General features: G+C 41.0%; 1 protein-coding gene across 10 annotated transcripts in view; it reads right to left on the bottom strand.

Moving 5' to 3' along the window:
* Nucleotides 1-1,258: 1,258 nt before the first annotated feature.
* slc4a4a (solute carrier family 4 member 4a) overlaps nucleotides 1,259-22,007 on the bottom strand; it is a 70,488-nt gene continuing 49,739 nt past the window's right edge. For 9 of the 10 annotated variants that reach the window (XM_085426482.1, XM_085426483.1, XM_085426484.1 and 6 more), the window contains 13 exons: nucleotides 21,337-21,611; nucleotides 20,080-20,150; nucleotides 19,569-19,754; nucleotides 19,334-19,447; nucleotides 18,800-18,961; nucleotides 17,071-17,249; nucleotides 15,372-15,444; nucleotides 13,522-13,590; nucleotides 12,630-12,803; nucleotides 11,284-11,445; nucleotides 10,311-10,404; nucleotides 9,362-9,441; nucleotides 1,259-4,148 (listed from right to left, as the gene is read on the bottom strand). In XM_085426482.1, coding sequence (XP_085282608.1) covers nucleotides 9,398-9,441; nucleotides 10,311-10,404; nucleotides 11,284-11,445; nucleotides 12,630-12,803; nucleotides 13,522-13,590; nucleotides 15,372-15,444; nucleotides 17,071-17,249; nucleotides 18,800-18,961; nucleotides 19,334-19,447; nucleotides 19,569-19,754; nucleotides 20,080-20,150; nucleotides 21,337-21,611 — 1,603 coding nt within the window. In that variant the 3' untranslated portion in view covers nucleotides 1,259-4,148; nucleotides 9,362-9,397. The remainder of the gene's footprint in view (nucleotides 4,149-9,361; nucleotides 9,442-10,310; nucleotides 10,405-11,283; nucleotides 11,446-12,629; nucleotides 12,804-13,521; nucleotides 13,591-15,371; nucleotides 15,445-17,070; nucleotides 17,250-18,799; nucleotides 18,962-19,333; nucleotides 19,448-19,568; nucleotides 19,755-20,079; nucleotides 20,151-21,336; nucleotides 21,612-22,007) is intronic. The other variant, XM_085426491.1, reaches the window with a different exon arrangement.

Below are 22,007 nucleotides of genomic sequence, written 5' to 3'. Positions count from 1 at the left end.
TCTGGACCAGCCGGCGAGCACTGTGAGGGTCATGTTTTTTGACTTTTCCAGTGCTTTCAACACCATCAGGCCGACCCTCCTGGGTGATAAGTTAGCAGCGATGCAGGTGGATGCTTCTCTGGTGTCCTGGATTGTTGATTACCTGACAGGAAGACCACAATATGTACGTCTCCCACAGTGTGTGTCTGACAAGGTGATCAGCAACACAGGGGCACCACAGGGGACTGTCCTCTCCCCCTTCCTCTTCACCCTCTACACCACAGACTTCAGCCACTGCACAGAGACCTGCCATCTTCAGAAGTTTTCTGATGACTCTGCGGTGGTTGGATGCATCAGCAGGGATGATGAGACAGAGTACCGGGCTGTGGTCGACTCCTTTGTCACGTGGTGTGAGCAGAATCATCTGCAGCTCAACGTGGCAAAGACCAAGGAACTGATCGTGGACTTCAGGAAGACCAGGAAACACTTGACCCCTGTTTCAATCCAGGGGGTCAGTGTTGACATTGTGGAGGACTATAAATACCTTGGAGTACACATTGACAATAAACTGGACTGGGCTAAAAACACCACAGCACTTTACAGGAAGGGCCAGAGTCGTCTCTATTTTTTGAGGCGACTGAGGTCCTTCAACATCTGCCAGAAAATGCTGAGGATTTTCTATGAGTCTGTTGTGGCCAGTGCGATCCTCTATGCTGTTGCATGCTGGGGGAGCAGGCTGAGGGTCGCAGATGCCAACAGACTTAATAAACTGATCCGTAAGGCCAGCAATGTTGTGGGGATGGAGCTGGACTCCCTCAAGGTGGTGTCGGAGAGGCGGATGCTGTCCAAGATAAAGACAATGTTGGATAACACCTCCCACCCACTCCATGACATGCTGGTCAGTCACAGGAGCTCGTTCAGTGAGAGACTGAGATTACCGAAAAGCACCACTGAACGACACAGGAAATCATTCCTGCCTGTGGCCATCTCCCTGTACAACGCATCCACTTAACACACTGTTTGCTGCTACAGCTACACATGTTTCTTTTCCAACTATTTATTTATAAGTGACTTATGTATGTATGTATGTATATATATGTATATATTGTACTATTCTTAGTTAGCGTATTGTCTGTCTTGTCTTAATGTTGGTTTAAAATGGAGCACTGTAACAAAAAATAATTTCCCCCAGGGATCAATAAAGTATTCTGATTCTGATTCTGATTTTCAATATGGAACACTTTAATTATCCCCAACATCAGACTGACGAGCACTCGAGTGCTGTTTGATAATTCTCTTTATTTCCAATATACATTTCATTTGAAAAATATAAATTCTAAAATAAACAATTTCACCTATTCTAAAGTCACAAAATGTTAATAATAATAAAAAAAAATTGCATCAGTATTCCGAACACTAGGATTAACAGAAGATTTTCACGTCGTGTTGTAGGTTTTTGTCCGACACACTTACACAGAATCACACTTTAAACTAACCACTCCCCACAGAAGATGTCCCGGGCGCTGACTCACATTCGTTTCCACTCGCCGCTGCTGACAGCTGTAAATACTGAGGTGGAATATTAAGTATGTCGTGACTCTTATCTACGTCTTTGAAATCTCTACCGTGGCGATCCGTACAGAGGCCCGGAGGTTTCAAATTAAAATGAAAAAAGTGAGAAAGTGCTTCAGTGCACCCATTAGAGATTCAGTGGGGAGATGGTGTCGATCGCTGTACTGGAGTTAAAAGATAACCGTGGGTTATTTTTAACCTTTCAATGTGGGTCATGCCAACTTTGAGCTCCATCTTCACCACAGAGACAAAACAAAAACAGAAAACAGCATGTAAAAGCTTTTTGTGTCTATTGTTCAGATCAAACTGCAAGAGTGTGTCGTTCAACATTTAAAGCGGCTCTTTTGTGCTGTTGTTGTTGTTTTTCTTTGCTTATGAGAGTCATCCAGTCACTTTCTTCAGATGTGGAGAACTGAGGCTAAAACTACTTGTTTCAAACAGTAATTACTACTGTAAGATAAATATGGATTATTTATCTTACCATGCAAAGGTAATCTGTAATCTCCAGGAATAAGTATGTTAAAGATGCACAGGGTCTACATCCACCTGTATGTCCTGCTATCTGATGGAGTTATTATTATAATTCCCACCAGTTATTTTGATGGGAAATTATATAACAAAGCTGCTAAAGTAAAATGCATGTCAGGTGAAAGTGGGTGTACAGCAGCTCTTTTTACTTAATTACCTGTACCAGGAGCAGAGCACTTTGCTTTCAGTTGTTTCAGTGAGATACTTACTGCAGTTTGGGGGAAATTGTAAAATGTTTTTGCACTGAAGAAAAGAACATTTTTCTTTGTATATACCAAGAAACCTACACCTGATGCATAATGGGTCAGCTGCAATTTTGTTTTTTCAAACAACCTTTGGAGCTTGTATTTCTCAAAATACAACTTCTGTTTCCTGCCTGATTACTACAACAGAAGGGAAGAGTTCAAAGTTAGCGCGACCCACACAGCAGCCACATTCATGTAATATAAGTTCACATAAACCTGAATTATCCTTTATAACTGGCCAAAAACAGACGAGCAGTCAGAGAGATGCACGCGGTCATTCTGTGGGAAACCGTCTGAAGTAAAAACATTGGAGCAAATATGGAGTTTGTGCATCTTCTGCCTCACTGACATGATGTTTTAACAACTGTTTAAAGGATGTGTGTGGGTTAAACATAACACTCACATGCCCTGTGCACACTCTACAAGCTCAGCAAGTTTATTATGGGGGCCAAAATTAAAATGCTTTGCCTGATAATTAGAAATTTGAGTTAAAGTGAAGAAAACTGAGTCAAACACTGACCAGCAATCAGAGATTCAAAGACATGTTTGACAGCTGACGTGCGCACGGGTCTTTGTGTGGATTTGAAGAAGATAGGATTACATAACACCGACCAATAAGTCTCTGAATGTAAGCACAGATGGCATGTGACCGTTGTATTACAGCCCAAACACGTCCTTATGAAAAACGTCTTCACATCATCAGATAATTCCAAAAACAGCTGAGAAAAACAAAGAAAACCTGCCGTGAACCGAACTGAGCTCGCATGGATTTGATTCCCGTCTCCTCTTTTTCACATTGTTACTTTAAGAATCAATCTCTTATAAGCCACTTAGGTAAAGTACTTTGTGCAGCAAAAGTAATTATTATGATATGCATTTCTAGTTAGAGTTTAAGTTTGGCGGAGGAAAATCGGATGATTATGTCGCTGGATTGTTTTCTACTCGAACAGAAAAAAAATAAGAAATGTTACAAACACACACACAATAAAATCTTTTTTTTAAAGCAAAACAAAAGAAGAAAATGATTTAAATTAAACGAGTAACAAAAGCAAAAGAGTAAAAGATTCAGAAAACTAGAAACTGAAGCAAGTAAAACTGCATCACAAAGTGAGAATAAAAATATTTTCCTCATCTGCACATACAAATGTGCATTGTTAATCTGCTATTAATTTACTTAAATATCTACTGTATTTCCTTCACAAGCTATGATCATAGAGTGAATCTGTGTGAATCATTTCTACAAGAGGACAGAGAGAAAATATCAAAACCCCATCAAAAGTCAACACATTGCAATCATTCATGATAAGAACTGAATCTAAAACAAGAGGTAGAGCTATAAAAACATGATTTTCCTGCTACAGGAAAATGTTATTAGAATAATTCGGTTTATATAAAAACTCAGACAGATGATATTTGTATATGTTTATATAAAAAGAGCAGGTCCATGCGTGGTCAGAGTGAGCTGCAGCCTCGGTCGGTGATGCGTAGGAGGAGTTGTATAGAAGAATATTCAGGGGTTACCTTTGTAAGCAAAGACTAGCTGTGGAGCTGTGAGAGAAACGTGGTGAGGAAAGACCATAGAACGTGCAGCGTAATGCTTCTTCTAAAGCGTGCCACTCTTCACAACAAAGTCTTGAAGTCATGAAGGAGATCGGAGTTAAAAGAATCACCGAAGGTCAGTAAAAAGAAAAGTTGTGCTGCAGGTTGGTGGAGATCTACAGAGATGTTTCGGATCCTCTGCTCTTCCAGTAGAAAGTGTTATCATCGTCTGGGTCCATGTCTATTCTAATCTTAGGCACAGACTTCAGCGGACTCATCTCAGGACTGAAACACAAAAATAAAATATTTTAAGTACATGTGTGCAGACGTAGTGCGTCGACTATATCATCTAGGTGTTCGGGGTCGATTAGATGAAGCTTCAGCAGACTCGCCTGCTGCATCACTTTTCACTTCAGTTTTTAGGGTGTCTTTAAATTCAGCTCTTTCTTTTCTTTGAAACAACGCAGCATCCTTCTGTTCCTAACACATCATCCTGTCCTTATCAGTATTCAGTAGATATCCAGGAGGATTTCAAAGTTTTCCTGTAATTTTTTGGGAGCAGAGTAAATATGACAAAGATCTGATAGATGCCCACCAAAAAAATCATGCTCACATCTCAAAGGTTGTACCCGGTGATTATTTGGCATTGTTGCTTATCTTGGTTACTAGTTTATGTTTAGCTGACTTAACATCTCACCTCTAGGTCACTTTATTGTGGTATTTCACTAATACCTCAGTATAGATCTGATGTTTCCTGAGGTCGTCTGAGCTCAAAACAATTTGCCTTCAGTCTTAGTGGGACAGGATTACTTTAACAGCAGGGTCAGCGTAACGTCATTACTAGAATAGATACCCAGGAACGATGCCAGTGATAATAATGAGCATGTAACTATTAAAATGCCTAAAATGTTTTAAAGTAAAATGACATCAAAAAGCACCCAGCTAATTAACCCTAAAAGAAAACAACATGTGACTGAAGAGCACTGCGGCTGTGGCTGCGGACCAATTATGTCACTGGTTGTGGTTTGTTGACATCGCAGATGTCCTGTAATCGCAGCTGCTTTTCACACATTGTGGTAACAGTGCTGATGGAAGAGGATTAGTGGGACGACTGTGGGGCAGATGGGGTGATGGGAAGGCAGCTTGACCCTGCATGTGCTCACAATGCGCAGATCCTGGTCATTGTGAGAAGTTGCGGACATGATGGAAAAACATAATCTCTCTTAAGCAGCATAATCTTTGCTATAAATATTTGCACACCAGCAGTTCCTGTCATGCCTTTTTAAGACCGATTGTCTCCTTAAAGCTCTTATCAGTGGAACACAGTGTGCATTTATCATGCAGTATAGACTTACAACATCCACACAGCAGATTGATCTGTGTTCCTAAATACACAAAAACACTACAAAATGGCCTAAGATGCAGCTTTAGATACTAATCTCTTACAAGTCACAGGCAAATTTAAGACGAACCAGTTTAGCTGTTATTCAGCTGGTTGCTTTTGATAATCCTGCAGGTTATGTTCCTGCAGACGTTCAATGAAGTTCAACATAGTCAGACTTTGTTAGCATTAGCTGGCTCGATAAAACCTTAAATCCCAGTCAGAGATGATGGATGTCACAAAGGTGGTTATCAACTTTGTCTGCATGAGAGAAACTGTCGTGAACTGGCTGTGAAAGGACGCAAATGCAGATAACATATAACACAGCGTTATTAAGTAAATGGAAATACAAAACAACAGTGGGAAATGATAAGAACTAAACACATGTGGAGGCAAACAGAATGACACACAACCATGAGGGAGAACGCGACACTGGACAGAGGGAAACACGGGGCTTAAATACACAATAGGATGATGAGGGAACAGGAAACACATGGGGAACACAGCGGAGACAAATTAGACACGAGGAAGCAAAACGAAACACACTGAACATGGAACGCAAGACTTTCACAATAAAACAGGAAACGAACGCAAGACTGACACTGGAGTGGAGAAAAGGCAGATGAGAGGGAGCGAGGGAACACGAGGGAACACGAGGGGAACATGGATAAACATGGTAGACAGGGGAACATGCAACGAAACATAAGGAGCGAAACAAGACACAAGGACTCACAAACGGATATAAACAGAGACACAGAGAGCTAAACAGGGAATATAGGAAACTCAAAACAGCACTAGGACTACTAATGAACCAGAACATAAACCATACTACAAAATATTAACTAACTCAAAATGCTGGGTTAAAAGGACCCAGAACCACGACACAGACGTTGCAGACATTTTGTAAATGTTTCGATTTGATCGTAACAAGCACGAGTGAAAAAGTAACTCAGGCTCATATATTTTACCACTCGTTGTGGTGGTGCTGCACATTACAGCTCTCAATCTTTAACTTGTTTAAACATTTGATGTTATTCAGTGTGTGACGAACGCGGCCGTGACTCTGGCAGACGAGCTGAACACTTTCTATGCTCGCTTCGAGGCTGCAGCTAAGGTCTCCAACAATGCTAGTGTTAGCGGCGCTAACGGCTGCAGACAGGAAGATACTGCCAGCACCGGAAACGTGCTCGTCATCTCCGAGCATGAAGTAAGGAGAGCCTTCAAAAGAGTGAACACCAGGAAAGCAGCAGGACCAGACGGCATCCCAGGTCGTATCCTAAGAGACTGCGCATACCAGCTAGCTCCTGTGTTCACTGAGATATTCAACATCTCTTTATCTCAGTCGGTGATCCCCACATGCTTCAAAGAGTCCATCATTGTTCCTGTCCCGAAGAAACCCCACCCTGCTTCTCTCAATGACTATCGCCCTGTAGCCCTCACCTCAGTAGTGATGAAGTGCTTTGAACGCCTGGTCAGAGACTTCATCATTTCTTCACTACCAGACACACTGGACCCACTACAGTTCGCTTACCGTCCAAATCGTTCCACAGACGATGCCATCTCTCATCTCCTCCACACATCACTCACTCACTTGGACACTAGAAGGGGGAATTATGTTAAAATGCTCTTCATAGACTACAGCTCTGCATTTAACACCATAATTCCCTCCACACTCACCACCAAGCTGGAGCATCTGGGACTCAGCTCATCTATGTGTCAGTGGATCTCCAACTTCCTAACTGGCAGACCACAGGCAGTAAGGATGGGCGGACATGTCTCAGCCTCCACCACTCTCAGCACTGGAGCCCCCCAGGGGTGTGTTCTGAGCCCCCTGCTGTACTCTTTGTACACATATGACTGTGTGGCCACTACCAGCTCCACCACCATCATCAAGTTTGCTGACGACACCGTCGTGGTGGGCCTGATCTCTGATAACAACGAGACGGCCTACCTGAAGGAGATTAGGAATCTGGAGAACTGGTGCCAGAGGAACAACCTCCTTCTAAACGTCAGTAAGACAAAGGAGCTGATAGTGGACTTCAGCACTAAGCAGGAGAGGAACTACCAGACCCCCGTCATCAACGAGTGCCCAGTGGAGAGAGTGGACAGCTTCAAATACCTCGGAGTTCACATCACGCAGGACCTGTCATGGTCCTGTCACATCAACACCGTGGTGAAAAAGGCCCGACAGCGTCTCTACCACCTCAGACGCTTGAGAGACTTCCAACTGCCCTCCAAGGTGCTCAGGAACTTTTACTCCTGCACCATAGAGAGCATCCTGGCGGGAAACATCTTAACCTGGTTCGGGAACAGCACCATGCAGGACAGACGAGCTCTACAGAGGGTTGTGCGGTCAGCTGAGCGCACCATCCGCTCCGAGCTCCCTGACCTGCACTCAATCTACAGCAGGCGGTGCTGGACCAAGGCCAGGAAGATCGTGAAGGACCTCAGCCATCCCAACAACAGACTGTTCTCTCTGTTGAAGTCAGGAAAGCGATTCCGCTCCCTGAAGACCAACACAGAGAGACTGAGGAGGAGCTTCTTCCCGCAGGCGATACGGTCTCTCAATCACACCACCACACAGTACTGACCCACACATATGGTTCTTACACACACACTGGACTTTCTGGACATTGTTTTTGCACAACACTGGTCACTATATTCTTCATTTCCGGTTAATACTTGTACAGCTACTGTCATTGTGTATATATTTATTTATATTTAGATTTCTTCATACATTCTTATATAGTTCTATATTGTGTATTTTGTTGTACAGTTATTTTATTTTCAACTTTAATTTATATATTTTATCTTATTCCTTCCCAGTTAAATTTACCCTTCATTCTAATTTGTGTTGTACAGTTATTTCATTTTTAACCTTAATTTATATTTTATTCCTTCCTAGTTAAATTTACCCTTTTTAATTTTTCATATTTATTTCCTATCTTATTCATAGCCTTTTCCTTTTTTGTTTTCTTTAGGTCACGAGCAGTTGTCCAAGCATTTCACTACATATCGTACTGTGTATGACTGTGTACGTGACAAATAAAATTTGAATTTGAAAAAATTTGAAATTTGATGTCTGACGCTTTCCCATAAAGATGGGAAAATTAGTGAAACACACTTTGTTGTTTTATATACTTTTTGCATTGCTACGGCACAGAAACTAAATCACACAAACGGGAAAGTGTGGAAAACTTACATATGACTTTAACTAAAACTCATACAAACAGATGAGTCTCCATTAGACTGAAAATATGGGCTAATTTTGCTTCCAAGTACACCCGTCGGGTCTGAATGCTATAGTTTGGGGCCATAATTATTATGTAGCTTTAATCCTATGCATATTTGCTGAAAATAATAAAGTATTATCTGTGATAATGCAGATTCTGGAGGCATCATTGGCCATTAGAAAGCACTTTGGGTGCAAGTTGCAGCCGAGCATGGAAGATTTCAGTTTGCTGTCTTTCAAAAGGCTTAACAGTTACGTGGCAGCTTAGGTTAGCCAGCATCTACAGATGTCAGTTAATTTGAGTAAAACACAGACTAAGTCACAAAATGTGTTTAGGACAAACTTTATTTATCTCTAAAGCTGTGGAAAAGTAAACCAAAAACAAAATAAAATATTAGCTCACTAAAAAAGAAAAAGTCTCACTGAAGCAGCTCCTTTGTTTTACTGAAGGAAATAAAATAGAGAAAAAACTCTTTTGTGAACATAGCAGAAAAAAAGCACAGCAAAAAACTAGTATTCAGAAGCCTTTCACTTTTTAGCATACAGCATGCAAACAGCATGACAGGGCAGACAGACGAGCTGGCATATGGCGCCCAGCGCTTTGCTTCCCCTTGAGGAAAATACAGTTTAGCCATAGGTAAGCTAATTAGCCTAACTGACCTTTAAAGTTCAGGCTAGCATTACGCGTGGGGATAGTTAGCGTGCCTTCTGACCTTTTGCCATCTCTGATGCCACTGTCTTTATTAAATGCAAAAGGAAATTGGTGGAGGTTGTTTTGTTTCGTTGCCATTTTGTTTAGTCTGGCAGGTGAGCTGCACTGTGACAGTCTGTGGCTCTCAGCTTCCCGTCTGTACACACTCTGATATCCACACACACACATCTCACCTGGACAAGTAGTTGGCCTGGTAGAAGCGAAGCTGCTCAGCACGATGTGTGTCGTTCAAGGAATGATGAGGACTTGTCTCCTACGAAAAAACCCCAAAGAAAACAGCCATTAGCTCACAGATATCCATGTAACTTGTTAGATAGCCTCTGACACACTTTAATGTTTGACATCCTGTGTGTGTCATAGCATCTGTAAGAGCAAAGCAGCGGGTAAAACCAGGAACACAGTGTGGATCAAAGATACTGTAATGAATACATATAGAAACCAGTCAGTTCATTTAATGTTGTAAACAGGCATTTGTTCTAGTATTAAAGGACCAGTGTGTGATACTGGGGTCATTTATTTTTCCCCATCCAGCGTGTATCATACTTTTATCTGCTTCAACAGAGTCTTTAAAGGTTGTTCTAGTATATTTCTACACCAGCCCAGACAAAGCTCAGGAGAGGGTCTGCTGTGTTGTATTCTATTTGATTTTATTAGGTGAAGTGATCCTAAAACATATAATAATCAACACCCTCTGAAAAGCAGGGCCAATCAGTTAGTTCCAACCTCCAATAAATGTAATTAAGTCTACACACTAGTCCTTCAGCAAACACACATTAGTTATATATTAAGGCAAAAGTTAGAATTCAAGAAGACTTTTGTACATAAAACTAAAGTTACTGTTAAATATGTTTAAACAGGCAGGATCCACAAAGTCAGACTTAACAGCACGTAACTGAAAATGGAAACTGATGGGGGGAAAGAAGTTAATTGAGCAGGACGAGGTAGAAAGCGAGCAGCTTTCATGCATGTTTGAAAGGAAGTAAGCACAAAGAACGGCAAAGAAGTGAAGCAAATTTAAATATCATGCAGTTACAGACAAAAAGGCACCACATCTTCACTAAGTACAGCAAGTTAGGCAGGCGCAAGAAGTAGTTTTCTCCGGTGCTGCAGGTAGTTACTCACTGTCAGAAGCCTTATCACTTAAGAAGGGCTCCTGTTCCATCATGTCCATGGGGATTTTAATTCTGGGAATATTCTCATTGTAAGGAAAGTCAGACTGTTGGAGAGAGGAAACATCATCATTGGAAACTTTCTTTTTTCTCTTCACCGGCTTGTTTCCAGCCATATCCAGTTCAGAGCTACAAGAAAATCAGTCATAATTCAGAGCAGCCTGCCAGAGGGTCCAACTGGGCCCACTGCACATCTCTGCAAAGTGTAGAAATTGGAGCAAAGTCATTCATTATATTTTGAATGCAGCACGACGATGGCGTTAACACACAGGAGTAAAAATATGTGGAAATTTTAACTTGTTTTTAAACTCATGTAGACATAAAATAATATTGTCTAGTTTTTAAAACCAATGTATATGAAGTTTTGTACTTTTTAATGCCCACTGTGATTGTAAATCATAATGTAAATGTCCAGCAAACTCACTGAGGGTGGAAAAACACGGATGCGTCACAGACTCATCTGTTTTTAAAGCGATAGTTCATTAAATGTATTCAAAAGAAAGGGGTGTGGCTGTTTTTCACCTCATTTACTATGCAATCATACAGACTGGGCTGCAGGAGACTCGTTAACTGTTAGTTAACGATAACTGTGCTGAGGTGCACTGTTTAGCCTTTAGTCAAAACTCTTGCAATAAGATCTCTCTCTGTGCTGCAAATATCTAAAAATGCAAAGTGCTTGAATAAAACCCACGGCGTTCTCCGGTCTACACGGTGAAGGTATGATTTCAGCATATGTCGCCTCTTAAACATTCTCATGTTCATTAACTGGAAGAACTACAACCTAAAAATGAAAGAAATGTGCATAAACTCCGAGTTAGGATGAGCTGCTGTAACAGAAAACAAACAAAAAGAGTTAAGAATGAAGAATCTCAAATAAACCTAAGAGTGAGTTAGAAATGTAAGAGATGAACATATCCCAAACTTACGTCGTCAGCGTCGCTGTCTATGCTGCCACGTTTCTTCTTTTTCTTCTTATCATCCTCTTTCTTCTTCTTGTCCTTCTCTGGGATGACATCATCCAGGAAACTGAGGTCATGCTGAGAGAACAGGTAATCCATCCCCTTTCTGACAGCGACCAGAGCGAGGATCTGATTTTGAGATCATTCGTTGACAGAAAGACGTCAGCGTTAATTCTATCGATATTTCTTTTTTAAACATGAGCTGAAATCGACGTAATTTGTAAAATAAAATAATACATTAACCCACATTAACACGTCAAACCTGATTATTTCACTTTGATTCTGAAAAGTACAACAAACTTTATCGTTCAATGAAGTTTATAACAACATCCTGCAATATAACTGTTACATGAAGTACTGGGATGATCTCTGCTGATTTATCACCCAGATAAACTCAAGTCTACGTACACAAAACAAACTTTCGAGAAACGGTTTGAACTTGAACTGAAAATGCATTTCTGGTCACAGCCTCTTTAATTCTGCTTTGGTGAGTGTAATGCTGAACATAGTGCCTGCTTAGCTTTAAAACAGCACAAACTCTCTGTTAATGAACTTTCCATTTAAGCTGTAAAAATGTGTCCTGATATGAAACTTTCGTCACGCCATTATGAATCTGCCCAATACCTATGTACCTAGATCAGAGTCCTTCTGCTGCTGATGCCTGTGATATGACTCTTACAATAATACTAAAAGGTGTTAGTATTACTCACTAATCCCACAAGGTTGATTCTGTTCATCTGGACGTTTTCAATGGGAGAAACGTTTCTCATAAACAGCACATTTGCACAATGACTGAAACCAGCACCACTGAATGAACAAAGTTCTGTGAGGTCAGTTCTTTGATCGTTAATATGTTAACTGTCATGACCACTGATCAAAGCCCACGGAGCATTGATCAAAGAATCGGGGAATGACTGCAATCACAGCATTGTAAGATGGTGACAGATGGACCCTTAGGCCCCCTCCTCCATTCAGAGATGGTCTTTCCCTTTTCACGTAAATGGCCTCCTTGACTCCGCCCTCAAACCAGCGTTCCTCCCTGTCCAGGATGTTACATCCTCATCATTGAAAGAGTGTCCACTGGCCTGTAGGCGTAAACAGACTGCAGAGTCCTGGCCTGACGAGGTGGCTCTTCTGTGACAAAATGTTTCTCACACTGAAAACGTCCAGATGAACAGAATCAACCTTTTGGGATCCACTTACCTGGGTGATTGAGCGTGCGTCAAGACATTACTCACTAATATTAATTAAAACTATACATTCTAGGATGCTGCAAACTTAATTAGCAGCATCTCAATAAAAAGATGTCTCACCATGACAGGGAAGACGATGGCAGCCACGGTGGACTTGAGGATCCAGAGCAGAGCCAAGCAAAGGATTTGCATAAAAGTGAAGAGGTGGACCTTCCGGAGAGGAACGTGTCGCAGGTAAACCAGGTCCGGCTGGTGCTTCGCCGGCATTAGAAGCAGCTTAAGACGATCCATGAACTACAGAGAGACCGTGGTACCAATTAATATGACAGAGCTTCAGTAACCATCACTGCTTTTCACTGCAACTAAAGTAAAGGAAACTATGCAAGTCCTTATTCTGAGACCTTTACTGATATCGGCTGCCGAAGGTACCCAGGCATCATCTGCAGCATGTTTGGATTTTTTATGTTTAAGCGTGAAGATTCAGCCAATCATTTCCAGCTGGTATCCTTAAATTTACAGCATAATGCAGTTTATCCTACACAAGTGCTGAGTGACTACCTCAAAGGGGGGAGAAAGCAGCAAGGCAGCTTGAGTTTCTCTGACTCTGAGCACATCTGTCTGTGCTGATGCACAGATGGTCTTCTATCCAAAGAGCCTCTGCACCTATGGTGTCACAGGCTTGCTTCTCTAACATGAAGGAAACCAGAACAAACATGCAGCAGCTCTGACGCAACAAGCATAACATTACATGTGCTACTTCAAAGCTGGACCATCCTCCACGCTCCCCTTGCCAACTCAGCGCTTCCTGTGTCTGTTTTTACCATTTAACCGTCCATTTCTTAAAAGGAAATGATGGTTAAACAACTGGGTTATATCCCCCCGACTAGTCTAATTTGTGGAAATATGGTAATTGTAGTTGTTTTTTTGTTGCTGCTGTTTTGTTTTTTCAGATCAGTTTCTCTTTAGTCAAATTTTTTCTGTGGCTTGTTTTTTTTAAAAATTAAAATGATACCTGCACTCCATTGAGAGAAGCGACCCCCATGTACAAGAAGACTCCATACAGCACAGGCATGGGGATGAACTAGGTAAAGGGGAAAAGAAGAATGCACATCACAGATGATACTTAGATCCTGGTTTGTTAGGAAACACAGAATATGTAAAGGTTAGTGAGCAAAATGAAACCACTGAAACTTGTCTGATTTGTTCTGAATTCGAGGAGTCGCCTATGAGTTGTGTAGTGCTCTCAAAGATTCCCACAACAGCGTGTGGACTGTTGTGCATCACAGCTCCAAAAAGAGAAGTCGTATTACTCCACAGCTGTCGACAGTCGCAGGAAAGAAGAGCAGCTGAATATCATTTAAAAGTCTGAAATTACTTACTGTGCTGCAAAGGGAACCAATGACAGCTTTTTGAACCCAGCTTTCAGAGGTTGAATTTAAAATATGAGGTGAGAATAAGTATATCTAATCTTTGTAATCTAATGATAGATTGGCTGATTTGTATAAATCGAGAGAAAGCTGCATATAAAACTCTCTCAAGGAACTTGGCACGTGTTCGGCATGCAAAAGTCTTTGAGTTATAAAGTTTGTGAACATTTATGAAAGTTTGTGAGAGAGTCTGGCCTCTCGGTGGCCGAAGATCAAAGTTAATGGCGCTGCTGTAAAACTCACTGAGAGACAACTGACGTCTAGAAGGACTTAAAAAAAATTCCACTGATCTTTGACTTCATCCACATAAGTATTTATTGTGTGTGTGTGTTAACTTAATTTTTATTGTATTGAGCGATCTTCTTTTGCACTGAGATAACTGGACCTCAATGTCATTTTTCAGCGCCTCGTTGCTGCAGGGACGATAAAGATTCTGATTCTGATAAGATAGCAGCTTATCAGTAATCAGTGAGTGTATTTATTATGCAGGTTTATGGGCAGCCTGATAAAGAAATCCTTTTATTCTTTTAAATTTAATTTGACCAATGAAAACTATGTTAAAAAGCAGAGAAGTCCGATTTCATATATGTCCTGGTAACTGAAGAACAGGTTAAATACTACAGATCCTCTTCATAATAATATGACCCACCGGCCATATTAGACAGACTATTACCACTTTATTGTGTCGTTGCATTTTGATGCAGATTTGAAAAGTCACGTAAGAGCAACTGGAATTCAAACACATTAAACTGAAATGGGACATATTAGCTAATCGTGTCTGTGAGGGCTCTCAGTGATCCAGGTCATCGTAGCCTAAGGAGGTTGGAAAGAGGGTCCCAGATGACACCTTGGCTCATGTGATTAGGTAGAGGATCAATAAGGGGTCCATCACCCTGTTGGGGACACTCCCATAGGGCTTAAAATCTGGGGCTCTCCACCAGTTGCTCTTAGAACTGAAGAAGCTTCTCGGATGAAACATCTTTAAGAAACCTAAAGACGTCCAGATGCTTTTCTTTCCAAGCTCCTTAGACATTAGCTGTGTTTTGTTTTTGCATTTTTTGCAGGAGCATAGTGTGAAGCAGCATGACTTTTGCTCAGAGATGGCGATGAAGCCAAGTTACACTGCCTTTATATTGTTTAACTTTGTGCAGTATAACTAAAGAGAGCTTTTTAGCATTTTTGTAAATCACATTTAAGCAGTACTTGCATTGTATGTCTCTAGATCTATTAAAAATGTATTGTTGTTTGTTGATTTCTAGTCAGAGGCTTGAAAATAAATTCAAACTCCTCCCCAGAGCTGTTACCAACATGGTTGCTACGTGGTAAGACCTGCTTCTAGAAGGACATTGATTAAACTCATAAACCGTTTAACTGGCATGTCAAGTTAACAAATCAATCACAAGACAAGAAATAAAATCAATATCTGATTGATTACCTTTAAAACTGGAGCCATAAACACAGACAGCCCTGTGAGGATGAACACGCACACACCCGTGACCCTCTGCTCTCTGCAAAGGACAGAAAAATACATTTTACACAAGAACAAAACTGCAGCGTCTGAGCTGTCTGCTTGCTATAAAGTCATGATCTGAAGCAGCCTGGCAGTCAGTTACCAATTCATAAATTAGTTTAGCCAAGAAAAAGAAAACAGCACCAGTGTTTGCAGAGGGTTCAGAGTTAGTGTGGATGTTCTGGTGTTACGGTTTGTTAGCTCAGCTTACAGCTGACACATCAGGAGGCCGGGGAGGACGTCAGACATGAAAACAATCAAAAGCCCCGTAAAACTAAAATGAACACAAAGGAAGAACCAGGCAAGATGCTGAAAATAAAATATGTTAATACTGCCAATAACACAGCTTAATTTAAATACAGATAATCATTAAAAACCTGAGATGATGAGAAAAAAAAGAACATTTGTTAAAGTTGTCTCACGCTGCCTTTTTCTGAAATATTTATTGAGACCAAACACTGAATGAACAATATTGACCAGCTAGGATCAACAAGCCAACAGCAATAAGTGTTTATTGATTATGATTTGAATGATAAGAGTGATCGAGACACTTTGTTCAGAGATCGTGTGCACGTTAAAAAGCACAGACGTAACTTCCAGGTCAGAAAAACGAAGCCAGCGTTGACGTGCCTTAAGCCTGCGTTCTATCTGAAGGCCACCAGATGGCGATAGATGCGGTTGCAAAAAAAGACTTTGGTCCTATAGCAGTCTATGGAAAAACACCTCTCTGCCATGACCTCTGTGAACATGTTGTGACGAGTTTATGGGCTCAGTCACACGTTTGGGGTCATACTGAATAACAAATCAGAGTCTGCTTCATAAATCGTGGTAATAACATGTTTCACAATGGAGCAATACTTGTCAGTTAAAGGTTATTAACAATGAGTATATGGTTTCATATTCAGAGTGATCGGCTAAAGAAATCTGAGGCTTCAAACTGCCTCCCTGATCAGCGGCCACAGCTGCAACATCTGTCATCGAGTCCTTCAACATGAATCTACCAGAAGTAGGCAGGGGTGTCTTTAGCTGCTTATTTGCTAATCAGTTAATAAATTTTAAACTAAGACTAATCAGCTAATCTAACAGTCAGAAATCGAAACAAGTGTGGCTAATTTGAGCATTTCTGGCATGAACAGCCTTCTTTCCAGTGCACATGACATATGTGCTAAGAAAATAAAAGAAAAAGTTTAACTCATGAGCCAATTCAACATCTTAGCGTAACTATTTTTGAGGAAGGTTTTTGCTTCTGTGTTCATCACATCTCAAAATGACTCATTGCTGCTGCAACACTCGGGCCATTTGCAGAGCACTTGGTGTTTGAGCAGATCACAGCACGAGTCCTTCTTCATGGACCTTCCAGTTTTAACCACAGCCCTTCATCTGAAAGCACTTAATTCCATTTTCAATTTAGTGCATGAAATATCTGAAAGATTATCCATTTACTGCTCTTTGATGCATGTTGACCAAATCTAACCAAGTGATTCTGCCTTCTTCTTCCTGGAATCTCACCTGCAGATCAGATGTAAAAGCCATTCATTTCTCACAGTCAAACTAAAACTGTCATCGGGCTGTATGTGACCACAGTCCAGAAAGGGGGCGTCTTCCTAACAAGCATTGCTCTTACCTCACACCCAGGAACTTTGGCTGCTCTCCGGGAGCCGATGTTTCAGTCTCCATCTTCAAACTGTCGATGTGAGCGATGGAGATGACGGTGGCGGCCACGTACCACGGCAGACCCATGAAGGAGCAAATTGCTAGCAGAACAGCCACCCAAAACAGATCCAGATGGTAACCTGCCCCTTTCTGGTACAGACAAAAACAAGGTCAGAGGTAACGTGTGTGTATGTTCAGGCAGTAAGCAGAGCACAGCTGCAGATACAGGCAGACCTAAAACCCTGCAAACTGCTCATTTATGGTTTGTTTGCAGAATAAGACAGAAGAACCAACGCGATGCTCCATCATTTATTGTTTAAAGGGGCAAATTACCCCGCTGAAAGAATCCTATTGGTCTACTTCAGCAGTTACTGCCTAAAAATAACAGGTAGTACTGTCGTGACATCTCTCTCACCCCTATGAGAAGAATGATGTTTAGCTCCAGTGTGAAAGGATCCAGTGTTCTAGAGCAGGGAGGCCAAACTCATTTTACATCGTGGCCCACTTTGATCTCAGGTGGGCCAGACCAGTGAAACTCGTCTTCATGTCAACATGAAGATGTTTAGATATATTTAATATAAAAAATGTAATTAAATACATCCTGTAATTATAAAACAGTGTTGTTAATTTTTTCATTTTTTTTAACACTGTAAAAATCATCATTTCTATAGCAGATAGTGAAAACACAGGAACTTTCTTGACTGTTTGTCTAATGCTTTTTTACTTTGTTCTTATATGAAGTAGGGATGGACCGATCCGATATTACGTATCGGTATCGGTCCAATACTGACCTAAATTACTGGATCGGATATCGGAGAGAAATAAAAAATGTAATCCGATCCATTAAATATCACGAAAGCACCTCAAAAAACTTGCAACATGGCGTAACTCAGCTCATAACCGTAGCACGTCGGAGCAGTGTGCGTCACCTGATAGAGCGGCTGTGGCGTTCGAGACCTGTCGGTGGTCTGGTTGAGCATTTGGAGCCTCGTTACCAAACTGGTATTTCATCTCCGAGAAAGTGATCCCAGACAGAAGTAAAGCAAGTGTGTAAGTTCATCTCTGAATGTTTGTAAAGCATTCCAGCGTTAAGCATAACAACAGATATATGGAGCGACTGCCTCTCTCCCTCCCTCTCCTGCTGCTACTTCAATCATGAAACTGATCAATGATCAGCTGTCGCGACTTTTTAAATTTGAGTATGAACTTATACAAAATGCAGCAACATACTAAAAAAACACTTTTATTGATTAAAACTATCCAAATTTATGATATCGGTATCAGACATAAAAAAGTGGTATCGTGCCATCTCTAGTATGAAGGGCCATGGGGGAGGTCTTTATCAGTAGGAAAAGCTGTAAAACCTTTGAAAATACAGAGAAAATGTGAAAATTTGTGCCCTTCTTCACATTTTCCAAAGCCGTCCGGTGCACCAGATTGGAATTTTTGGCAGGCCGATTCTGGCCCCCAAGCCTTATGTTTGACACCCCTGTTATAATAGAGGGACTGTAGTTTGTTATGTGAAACACACTAAAAGTTCCATACATCATAAAAGAGAAACCAAATGAAAAAAACCTCTTATGTTTGCACCTTATGAAAAGCTGTTTTTGTTGGATTTATCAGTATTTACGCAGCAACAACGTTCAGCTTTGTAAAGACGCTTCACAAAGCTCATTCTGTCAGAAGGATTTCTGACTTACCTTTAGCTTGTGCTCCTTCCTGTTGACAATCACAGCAGTAATCTGTTGGTCCATAAAGAGCAGGATGGTGACCAGAAGGGCAGGAAGAGCAGACGCCAGATAAACCCACCAGGGGTTTCCTCCAAATGGGGCCACAAACCAGCCTCGGTTTGGACTTGTTGGCTATAAGGAGAGAAGACACACAGAGTCAGTCCATGAGATTTAAATTGTACATATCCTTGCAAAGGCTTCCTGTCCATCAAACATGTTCATTTAAACTCCAGAAAACCTTTTTTTTGTTAACCTGTCTCTGAAACTGTGTTAAGGTTCATTATGTGCACAATTAGAGTGGCTGCTTTTAGTGAAAGATGAACCTGGTACAAAGTGCTACACCACTGTCTGTAGCCGCTTATGCCGACTGGCCATCTTTTACATACAGTCTATGATGATGACTTGCAGGACAATTTAACAAGAGTTTATTGTTGCCTCAGGTTTCATAAAGCCATGCATAACTAATATGGACTTTAATTTCTCTGGGTGGAGGAGGGCACTCACTTTGAATTCACTTGGCACAAGAAGTTTAGGCGTATCAACTCCTACGAGCATATCAACTCCACAGAAGATAAGAATGGCCAAGATGATGGCAAAGTCACTGATGAGTTTTCGCACCTGAATGAAAAGAAAACACAAAGAGACTCTGGAACCTGCTGATCCACAAACAGGTGGAAATTTCATTTAGTTCCTTCACACATGGCTTGTTCAGTTAAATTAGCTCGGCACACTGACTCACAGTGGTGGGGAAAAAGGGGCTTGTCTTGAACTTTTTTAGACACATGGAGCAGGTGTAAGTGCCAAAGAACAATATGAAGGACATGAGGGTGATGTCTGGGACAAAGTCGCAGGTTTTGCCCACCAGCTCTCCATTATACTTCAAACACTCGGTCCTGGAGAGGGACGACCACGTGGCATTCGGTGGCTGCGTGAGAGAAACAAACAGGTTAAATAAAGTTTGAGATCAAACTTCCAGATTAAATTAAACCAAAATAGCTGCTTGAGAATTTCCATCTTTTACAGTGTAAGAGATTCATAAAACAGTGCCCAGAAACACAGGAGAGAAAACCGAGAGCATCAGTGTTAATGTGGTGACTCTCCTGCAGAGGTTAATACAGCAAAGCACAGCGAGGGGTTTAGTCGAGAAGGTTTGGTTGCTCAGGTGACTCATCAAAAGAAACTATTAACCTGAAAATGATACATTTTAGTTTGTTTCTTAAAGAGCATCAAATAAAAGGAGAGAGACGCACCAGATCTGTGTTGTTCCAGAACCAGTCTGAAGTGCCTTCTAAAGGATCGCCAATGATGTCTGTGCTGTTTTCTGCAAGAAAACAACAAAACATGTTTCCTCTCAGCATGAGAGCTTTAATACGTTTAAAGGTTTCCAAAGTGACACGACTGAAATCTTATATGGAAAATTAATTTTACAGAGGCCATTTATGACATCTGACAATCAGCCTGGTAAACTCTGGTCAAGGTTAAGATACTTGCAGTACAGTACAAAGCTCAGCTATGACTTAACTTGTTACAGTGATTATTTTGCATTCATTGTGATACTATCTCAATATAAGTATTAGCTATCATGTTAAAGTGCCCTTGGGAACAGCCTTTGTTACCTGAGTGCATCCGAATGTCAAAGAAAATCAGCAGCAATCTGCTAACAATGAACTCAACAGCTACTTCATTTCAATAATGTCCCATCTACACAGAACAGCTTGAAGCAGACATAATAAGTGTTCAGACAATCTGACATTGAGACATCAATGCTTGTAACTTCTTGTAATCTGACACAAAGGATACAAACGTTTTATGCATTTATGTCTGCTAGGAAACTCTAGACCAAGCCACAGAAGAAGCAGCTACAATAAGAGGGAAAAGCATCAATACAACCTGACAGCTATGATTAGGTGCAGGATAAACTCGTTTTTATAGGTTAGCTTTTCCTTAATCTTTACCTTTGTTTTGGGCCATAATTTGGTTGATGTCTGTGTGAACATGTGCATTTAGCTTTAATGTAATATTCAAACTGAAACACTTTATTAATCTGTGTTTTTTAAAGTGTTACACAAATAAAAAGTACAGCTGTAGCAAATCTGATTAAAGAAAATGCACATGTGTACTGCTGCCTTTGCACCATAGACCTTTAGCTATGAATGCACTGCTGGTTTAACTTTATGCCAGTGGACTGGACGATCCACACAACTGTCGTTTCCTCTTTTCTATATTACACAATGCAGCAGCATTACTGTAAGCTGAACACAGAGCTGAACAGCACCAGCTGTGTTAAATTAAACCTCTGTTCTAACTGATAATTAGACATTAAACGCATCATATTGGTTTAAAAAAAGATCTCTGTTCTTATTCTCACAAGAAGATAAATTTCATGCATTGTTCTTAAAGATTCTGGCAAAACCTGTAACATTGAATAGCAGACCGGCTCATTGGCATGCGTGGACAAAACAGGCTGTACAGTGTGTAGATATGCCTTTAATTTAGTAACTACTCACCCAAGACAGTAGGAGCCATGCAGAGGCAGTCGTACTGCGTGACATATTCCATTCTGAAGTCAGGGTTGATTGGATAATGATGAGCTAATTTGATCATCTTCTTGAAGGCATCATAGATAAAGATGAAGCTGATGAGACAGGAGAAGCCCTCCTCAGTGAAGCGGGTGAAGTACTGGACCAAGTAGCTGGCATCAGTCGCCACGAGCAGCAGGCAGAAGAAAGCCGACCACAGGCCGATCCACAGGCGGAACTCCAAGTAGTCAAACTCATTATCTCTAAAAAAAAAAAGGGGGGGGGGGGGCAATGAGTCATATGATGGGACGGGGATGTGACTTTCAGAGTAAAACAACAATAGTATTATTGGAATTATAGACACTGAACACAATTTGCACAAAAACAGCACAAAGAACTGTGAATATTGTTTCTTAAAAAGTTATTGCTCAGTACAACATAAGCACAACTTATTGTGCTTTTCCTTATTTTCTGTTGAGTGCTGTTGTCATGAGGTCAGAGCAGATGTACCTAATGTGGCTGTGCAGAAAGCTCTGCACCACCTGCCCTCTACTCAAACCGTTTCAAGAGACAGCAAATGAGAATCGAGCTGGATTAAACAGAGCTAAAAGCCTTATTTCTGAATCAGCTAAGAATTGCACTGAAGCACGGTGATAAGT

This window comes from Rhamphochromis longiceps, linkage group LG12, assembly GCF_057381845.1.
Source record: "Rhamphochromis longiceps isolate RC_006_pf linkage group LG12, R_longiceps_female_GT1.1, whole genome shotgun sequence".
In the NCBI taxonomy this organism is placed as follows: Eukaryota; Metazoa; Chordata; class Actinopteri; order Cichliformes; family Cichlidae; genus Rhamphochromis; species Rhamphochromis longiceps.
Note: the sequence above shows the minus strand (reverse complement) of the source record. Positions and strands in the feature narration are given on the sequence as shown.